At 36.2% G+C, this 9,784-nt stretch overlaps 1 protein-coding gene across 1 annotated transcript in view; it reads left to right on the top strand.

Annotated features, from left to right (window-relative positions):
* The first annotated feature begins 245 nt into the window (after window positions 1-245).
* LOC108736307 (putative mediator of RNA polymerase II transcription subunit 26) overlaps window positions 246-9,784 on the top strand; it is a 25,933-nt gene continuing 16,394 nt past the window's right edge. Inside the window, exon 1 of the mRNA XM_018468681.2 lies at window positions 246-390. Coding sequence (XP_018324183.1) covers window positions 278-390 — 113 coding nt within the window. The 5' untranslated portion in view covers window positions 246-277. The remainder of the gene's footprint in view (window positions 391-9,784) is intronic.

Genomic DNA, 9,784 nt, shown 5'->3' with positions numbered 1-9,784 from the left:
ACTAACATCACCTACGTCCGAAAGTTTTAGTAACGTAGGATGGTCGTTTGTCGTAACTAACTTTGTAAACTGCATAACATACGTTCCAGCTGCTTTGCTCGTACCAATAAGAGAGTGCCGTATGTCGTTGAACAATTGATCACCAACGGTCTCTCAATAATGTTACTATACTTATATATACAGGGTGTAGATACACTGTGTAAATGTGTTCCATGCTGTATTATTAATTTTTTTTTTCAGGGAAACGGTGAACAAAGTGTCTGAAGTGATAAATGCAATGGGAGAAGCATCAGCCTCCGCACAAGGGTTGAGTAAACCCATAACAACGGCGGAAAGGCTGAGAAATTCTGACCAAACCGTATATCTCCTTGTAGATGACAAAGCCCACGAGTAAGTAGAATACCACATTCGAAGGGATATTGATTGCCATTTAATAAATTATTACTTATCGATGCGTTGTTTAATTTAGAAAATGGCACAATCACATAATTACATCTTGATGTATACGTGACAGTTGCACGTTTTGTCTTAATTATTACGTCATGTATACTTCGTTTAGTTTCTGTAGCGATGTGACCTTCAGTTTGACCGGCGCAAAGTAGAAAAGAACAGCACTAGGCCAAAAAAGAAAGGAGACAACTCTCGGCCAAACTCTTAACCGATGAGGAACGTATAATCCGTACAGTACTGCAGGGAAAAATTGACCATTTTATCCACTACAATTGCATTGCTCAAATGTATCGTTATTCGTACCATTTACTACTGAAAATATCAACGAGATCTTTATTTATATTTGAAGACATATTAAAGGCTTTAACGCTTGTTTTCGACTCGCACTACTATTCATGATTGAACAAAACTTTTGGCAGGTACTGTATGAAAAAGTATGTTTAATGAACAAGAGTCGAGAGTATAATGAGCTTTTTTCTTCCTACCTACGATTTTGCCAGCGAGCATCCAAGACATTGGAAGGGGCACATCGCTGGAGAAAGTAAACGAAGTCTATAGATAGTATCATCATCATAATGTCCTCAGTCCTAAGTCCTAAGACTCTTTCCCATCCTGAGTTAATCTTCGCATTTCCCTAAAACTAGAACAACCCATATCCTTAACTATTTGCGAACAGTAATCTAATCTAGGTCTAACTCTACCCCTCCTAACATCCGTTTCAACCTCTAATATATCTCTGACTAGACCTTCATGCCCACTAACCTATCTCGCCTATTTCTTATTGACATCCATAGAGTCCTCTGTTCTTCTATCATTTCTAACCTTTTCTTTCGACGGTATCCTCATCATTCGCCTGTAACACCACCATTAGAAAGCTTCTAACTTTTCCTTTCCGCCTCGCCCACTGTCCCTGTTTCGCACCCGTACAGCGTCGTGCTCCAAACATACACCTTTAAGATAGTACCTAGTAGTAAGTTTTAAAGATTCCGAAATCGGTTATCGAGCAAATCCGGACAAAGTGTAATACTGTCCCAGTCTTGGTATCGGTCTTGGTCTTGTTCATATAGTCTTGATTGCGTGTTACGCCTTAATCATTTAATTTACAATGTTTTCTAAAGTCTTCAACATACTAAGAAGAATGACCTGTGCTTTCTCCTGGATCACTTCAGTAATATCTGGGGAATTTGTGTATAGTGAGACTGGCCCTCGCTCAATCGAATCGATAAAGGAGAAATGGAAATGGAAATGGAAATAATTACAGCTATTGCGTGCAAATAACAATATTGACGGCATGTAGTCGCAAATGTTAAAACAGACTTTTCACGTGTTTGGCAATCTTCTTCCGGACCCTAATGACTACAATCATATTGCAATTTAGGTCGAGGTTTTAATTAAATGAGTATCGTGTATAATCGAAGCTTTCCTCAATCGTTGGACGAGGTGAAACTTCCCGTTTAATACACACCCTTCTTATCATGGATAAAAGTACCATTCATTAACATTAATTACTATTATTAAGGATGGTTAATGCCCATACAATTTCTCTTTGCTAATTCGTAGATGCTAACAATAGAAACCATAGTAGTCTGTATCTATTTAAAGATTTAAGGTTTTAAACAATTATTATCAATATCACTTCTTCTGCTTTAGTAGAAGAAATAGAGTTGATAGGGTAAATTATAAATTTGTTTTGTACTAATTACAAAGCCAGAGAGGAAGGTTTTTAAAAAGCCACCCTTGAAATAGTACCCATTTCTGCATATATAAACAATTATAACAACAAGGAAACATTAATATACTTAGAAAAACAGTGGATATTTTTCACTGTATCCANGCTTTATGGCAGAAGAAATTAAAATACTTTTGGGAGTTCCATATGGATCCCTTCTTGGTCCTCTACTATTTGCAAAATTGATGTGATTTGTAAGCTATTTATCGTACAAACCTCGGTATTGAAAGTACAAAAGCTTTATCGTAGAAGAAATTAAAGTACTGTTTTAAACAATTATTATCAATATCACTTCTTCTGCTTTAGTAGAAGAAATAGAGTTGATAGGGTAAATTATAAATTTGTTTTGTACTAATTAGAAAGTCAGAGAGGAAGGTTTTTAAAAAGCCACCCTTGAAATAGTACCCATTTCTGCATATATAAACAATTATAACAACAAGGAAACATTAATATACTTAGAAAAACAGTGGATATTTTTCACTGTATCCATTAAAAAATATGCTTAGTTATTAAACTACTATAAAATTCAATGTATACAAATAACAGAGACAAGCCGTTTCTTTTCGACGAAAAAAGAAACGTTTCGTTTAGATATTTTTTTATTGTTTTTCGTGTAATAAAAACTGCTTCCCGTATACTGTTTTAACAAACAACTTTTTATAATCCAGGAAGTGTTACAATTGCGATAAAACATTAAAGTTGACCGACTGTGTTCGTAGAAAGTTGTGCACAAAATAACAAAACACGATTTGTACATGTCGGTTAGTATCCGTAATATGAAAGAAACCATTAATATCAGTGAGTTATTTGGGCTGATAAAATCTAAATCCATAAAGGAAAAATTTCTTGGCAACGACAGCACACATACAAAAATTCTCATTATTTTGTGATGGAGACTTATACACGATGATATACTAGGCCTGTTCAAAAAGTATCGCGATTACGTATATTCGATTTTCGATGATTTGTTTTTTGTGCCGTTATGTTGGTGCTCATGTCTTTCAAGTTCGGTCATGTTGAATATTCAGTTAATTGGTTTGTTTTTGATTTTTGTCTATTCCAAAATATGTATCAAATTTTGTGTGAAAAACAAAATTAAGTGCGCGGACGCATCCCTAATGTTGACTGTAGCATTTGGGGGAGCTACCTTGGACCAAAGCAACGTTTATCGGTGGTACAAAATGTTCTCAGAGGGCCGAGAAGTTGTGAACGACGAAGGGCGTGCCGGACGCCCGATCACGTCAACAACAGGCGAAAACATTGATGAAGTGAATAAAATAGTATTGGCCAATCTTCGAATCATCGGTATTGAAATTGCTGAGGATCTAAATATATCGATTGACCCCTGCCATTCGATTTTTACCAATGATTTGGACATGAGACCGGTCGCCGCGAAATTCGTACTAATATTGCACAATTTCGACAAAAAACAGCATAATATTAACATTGCTAAGGAGCTGCTCGACTCTGTCCCCGACGATGCAATTTGCTCCAGAGGGTAATAACTGGTGACGAATCATGGGTTTATGGATATGACGTGGAAACCAAAGCTCCATCATCCCAATGGAAGCTGCCACACGAGCGAAGACCGAATTTTCTTAAAGTTTTCTTCGATTGCAGGGCTGTGGTGCTTCATGAGTTCTTGCCACAGGGTGGAAGAGTCAATAAGGAATACTACTATTATTAAGTTATGCGCAGTTTGCGCGAAGCAATCTGCCAGAAACACCCGGATTTTTGGAAAACAAAAATTGGCTTTTGCACCGTGATAACACCCCTGCTCACTTATCGTTGCTTGTACGCGAATTTTTGGCCAAAAACAACATACTAATAATGCCGCAGCCACCGTATTTCCCAGATCTGACCCCTTGTGACTTTTCCTTGTTTCCGAAACTAAAGAGCCTTCTGAAAGGACGACGCTACGCTACCATTGAGGAGATAAAGACGGCATCGAAGAAGGAGCTGAACAAGATCACAAAAAATAAATTGTAAAATGCTTCGAGGATTGAAAAAAACGTTGGCACAAGTGTATAATATCTGGTGGGGGGATTACTTTGAATGGGACAAGATATATATTCACGAGTAAATAAATAATTTTGGAAAAAACACAAAATTCGCAATACTTTTTGAGCAGACCTCGTTGATATACACTTATACCGAGCGAGACATGTGCGACAATTGCAACTTGTATTATATATTATATTATTGATATTAATCCTTTCGAGTTTGTTTCTAACTCTTCTGTACTCTGTGTAAATTGTAAAGATACTATAATTTGCTCTGTCACTATCCATTATGAAGATGAATCAGCACCATGAACATTTCCAACATAAACATAGGAAGTAACAGGTTCATTTCACACAAAAATAGTTGCTTATTTTGTCTGCCTCTGTAATAATATTCACACGTGTTGACTCACCATTTCTCGCGTGGTTCATATCCTAACGAATGAGAATGAATAAAGTAAATTAACGACAGCCAGTGGTCATTGCACGCGAACTTGAGGTCGCGATAGCGGTTCGACCCTCTAATGATCACGCATGTCGTGACAGAAAACGGACCGATAAGGGTTGGTTGCTCTTTCAATGCGATGAACTTGATGGAATAATAAACTCTTGAAAGTTTCAAGGATTTTTTGCGTCGAAACGATAATGAACGACAAAAAACTACCAGTGGGGAATTCTTACCTATTATGGGCAAATAACCAAAAAGCAATCTAATAGAAATGCTTTTCTTGAATCATTTCGATTTGTGGGCAATCTATTGATATGATTTGTGATATATTTATCGAATAGACCTCAGTATTGAAAGTACAAAAGCTTTATGGCAGAAGAAATTAAAATACTTTTGGGAGTTCCATATGGATCCCTTCTTGGTCCTCTACTATTTGCAAAATTGATGTGATTTGTAAGCTATTTATCGTACAAACCTCGGTATTGAAAGTACAAAAGCTTTATCGTAGAAGAAATTAAAGTACTTTTGGGAGTTCCATACGGATCCCTTCTGGGTCCTCTACTATTTGCAAAATTGATGTGATTTGTAAGCTATTTATCGTACAGACCTCAGTATTGAAAGTACAAAAGTTTTACGGCAGAAAAAATTAGAGTGCTTTTTGAAGTTCCACAGGGATCGCATCTGGGTCCTCTATCATTTGCAATATTTGTAATTGACGTGGTAGAACGTTATTGAGAGTTTATTATTTCCAGATGATCTCCAAATGTTCGAGTCTATTAAATCTGTTGATGATGTTACCTACCATTCTTTAAAATAGTTCGAACTCATTATTTGTTTGGTGCTCGAACAATGATGTGGCTCTAAAACCCAATGGAGTAGGCAAACAATTGTCGGCGCATACTATACCTATTCTGTAATCTGCACATAAAACGTGTTGATAATAGAAAACTAACGCCGTTATTTATTGTTGTATAGCATGCAGGTAGCTCTAAAACACAAATGGTTTTTCCTGTTAATTGCCGTTAAGCGGAATAGAACATGAGTGAAAACACACCTTTGATAAATATTTAGAACTACATTGTATAAGTAGTTCATGTCAAAACTACGACTAATCATGCAACCTTTGGCTTTTGTACCAGCATCATGTGTTAAAGCATATCATGTGGGTATAGGCCAGTGGCGATTCGGGATGATTCACACAGGAGCTGCATCATTTTAAAATCGAAAAAAAAAAAAATCGGCCAACTGTGACGAGCGGTCAATGACCAAAATACTTTACTAACAATATAGTACAGTCATTAGGTTCGAAAAATAGTGGTTACCTGGAAAGTTTTCCGGGAGTGTACACTTTGCGGCGCTCGTACGCCAAAACTATTGACTTTATGGAAAAGGTAGATACAAAAATTGTAGGCAATTGTCCCTAGTTTCATTTTGTATATAACTGTTTTTATCGTAAAATGAGTTGGAAAGGGGATATTGCCAAAAAACTGCATTTAGGCGCCATTTTTCCAATATGGCGGTGCGAGCGGCAAATATACGAGGTGGCAAAGTTGAAATTCGGAATGAGCACCTCAAAATTTATAAAATTACCAATTTTCAAAACTCCCGGGAAAACTTTCCAGGCAAAACTACCAAATGACTGTACTAATACCCAAAAATAAGTTTAATCTTTAACATTCGCAATCAGCCTCCGCTTGATATGATTGTTTAAAAATTTAAGGGGGCGCAATTGCTCATTCGCTCTTGTTAGAGAGTCGCCGCTGGTATAGACGTATGTCTTCACGTAAAGGAAAGTGTAATTGTAATATGTACTTAACATTTGCCGTAACTGCTATCACGAAACGGAATAACAATTAGCAGGAATGTTAACTTCTGACGTGCATTCAAACCATTTACCACCATTATTATAATTATTCATAACGTCATGTTGTTGGATGCATGTAAAGATCTGAGGACTGTAGTTCTAAAATTTACTGATGAATATTAATGACTATAAAATTTTTTTTGAATGAAAGGATAAAACTTATTGATCAACTTCACTCTTTGTATGACATTCCCGAACGATCATCAGTAGATTTCGAAATGTTACTTTATTTTTTCAGTTGAAATTCAATTTTTAATTATGATAATTTATGATTTCCGTAAGTATTTCGTGTTTTGTGCTTTTGTACATTTTCAACTAGTTTGATTATTTGCATTAGAATGGTTCGAGTATTTCAACAAAGGGACTGTACCATTTTAAACACTTTAACGACAATATTATTCCGACTTCAAGGAGATTTAAATAATTGCCCACGGAAGTAACTTTTTCAAACATTTTCCTCGGGACCATTCTCTTACGTGTGCAACCGTTTAAAAATGATCTAATTACACGGAAAGTTAATTTCCTCTCATTGTTGACGGTATTTAGTGAAATTTATGACCCGAAGCTGAAAATAATTTTAGAAAGTTTCCGGTAAATTAACGTGTTGGATGCATGAAAGTCTAATCATTCCAGAATGAGGTTAATCGTTGCACTGCACGCACTTTAGCATGGAATCCAGAAGATGGAAAATCATCTCTACCTTTAGGTAAACATTAAGATGCAAGATCCACTTTCTTTCGGATTTGTAATTCAAATGAAAAGAACAAAAATATATTGTACCTACGAAAAAAAAAAAACACTTGGGTGTTTCATTCCCACCAGCTACTAATGCTGGTGGGCGGACAGTCCCTCCGGACTACGCCGAAGGGTAAGGCCTCTTCAGCCTCGTTTCAGGAATCGTGGGAATGGGTGGGTGGTGGTTCGGGTGAGAAAGATGAAATGGACGAAATAAAGACAGAAGAAAATGAAAGATTATCGGAGGAATATTACTGCCCCAGAATTTACCTAATTGATCCAAGGAAACCATAGAAAAACTTAGACCAAGGCAGACAGACTAAGAATCGAACCGGTGTCCTCCCGAATGCTAAGTTATGGTCTAAACCTCTAGGTCTTACCATGTATCTACCAGAAACCCAGCGACATGGCCCTCGTTTTCGATTACAGTTAACTGATGACTATTTAGTTTGCCCAGGTCGATAATCGAGCCAAGGATTGCTTTACAGATTTTGAGATTTCGAAGTTAACAATTAACTTTATCAAAATAGGGCATAGTCTACGTTATCCAAAAATAATGTAGTTTTCTATAAGGTCAGAAAGTTTTATGGTTCTAGAGATTGTCCAAATTCATATGCTCACTTGCGCTCTCTCATCATCATCTTAGGGTCGTGTGTCCTAAGACTGATGGAACACGCACCTCCACGCTGTTCCACCCTGATCGAATCTTCATTTTTCCCTAAATCGGGAACATCCCGCTAATAATGGTTTAAATTTTATGACCAAAAGTGCAACCCAAAGATGTATCTTCCTCTTCTTCTAGACTCCATTCCATTTTAGCCCCTTTTACACTATATGTGATTTGTTTCAGTGGAAAAGGAGCAGTCACTGGCATGTTGAAAACTGGCAAAAAAGGCCTGTACGTTTTCGATCGTAATGGTCAACATTATCAAGTGAGTCCACCATGCGTGCTGGACTTTTACGTACATGAATCAAAACAGAGACAGGGTTTAGGAAAGAAATTGTTTGAACACATGCTAGAGGTAAGAAATGTACCAGGTCTCGAAAGAATATTGCTACGACCTTTACAATTAAGTACCTGCCTATAAAAAAAAATAAGCTTCAAAACTAGGAACCGTTGTATTAAACCAGGCAAGCAAGGACCCTTTAAAGTAGTAATTAGGACATTAGTTCTTTGCTTCATATGGTGTATTTCATATTGTTGTTTTGTTCCAAACACTTCCGTTTTAAAGAATTCATTTCTGGTTGACGTTATTTTAATTGAATCATTGATAGTTCAAGCAATATAAAAAAGATGCCTGGGCTACATCCCCAGGATTTACCCTTTTTAAATTTAGATTCTGTACAACATTCGAGCGTTTGCATGCAAGTATCAATAATTTTAGAAAGAAAAGGTCGAGCCTGTAAAGATGGCAATAGACAGGCCCAGTGACAAGCTTCTGGGATTCCTCAACAAGCATTACGGCTTGCAGAGTCCGGTTAAGCAGATGAACAATTTTGTCGTTTTCGACGAATTCTTTCCGAATCGACAGGCAAAGGAAGACGGCGATAGTAACAGGTACGGCATAAAACTTTTAAAAGATTTTAAATAGGCCATCCGTATTGCTGTTCACACACATTTATCCTTCAAGTATTGTTTTACCTACTGACATGTAATTCCATCGTTGCTTAATATACGTGTTACAAGTTTATCCATACGGAGTTCCTGCCTGTGGTTTTCGTGTGAGAACCACTCTCGTTTTGAGTCATAAGAAAATTTACATTCTGCTCTGATTACACCTATCTGATAATATCTTATTACAAGCGTCAAATTTCTCAGTTATTCGATTAAAATTATTGCAATAATAATGTACATGTAGGTAGTCAAAGATTGTATGCAATTGATGAAAATTTTATAATGTGTATAAACGCCTTATCATTGACTCATTTACCTACGGTGAAGTAATGCTTTCTGCTTATAGATAACAATTAATTAAATTTTAAATTAATCCCAAATTTATACCTAATATCGTCATTAACCTGTCGAAGTGATGTTACATTTTAATAATCTTTTCTCGTTGGACTAATGAATTTGTTTTACTAATGAATAAATGGTAGGGCAATTTCATCTCGAACTAGAGGGGCTAATGGCTTGCAGAGTTCTCCTGCTTCGTCTTCCCCATATGGGCGCTATGGGGCACCTAGACCTCCTTGCAGTATGGGGCAGGTAATAAAAAAAAAACAAATTAATACCGTTGCAAATTTCATGAAAATTATAAACCGTTAATTTACATATTACAACTATAAAACATTAAAAAATTTTAATTACACTCTAACATTAATGCATCTTAACCACATTCGATCCTAATAAATATTCAACGAGGTTTTACTTACCTACAAAATGTTTGTAATTAAATTAATTACTAATCAACACGATATTATCTTTAAAAGTGTCTGTCATACTATTATAAAAGGGGTATTTTTTTTATTACAACTTTAAAAATTCAATTTCAGATAATACATAATCAAACTTCAGTCTTATCAAGAGCTAGTGAACCAACTGGGTAAGTGTAGGC

Source organism: Agrilus planipennis, unplaced genomic scaffold (assembly GCF_000699045.2).
Source record: "Agrilus planipennis isolate EAB-ADULT unplaced genomic scaffold, Apla_2.0 scaffold110, whole genome shotgun sequence".
Lineage (NCBI taxonomy): Eukaryota > Metazoa > Arthropoda > Insecta > Coleoptera > Buprestidae > Agrilus > Agrilus planipennis.
The sequence above is the reverse complement of the archived record's forward strand: the minus strand, read 5'-3'. Positions and strand labels throughout refer to the sequence as shown.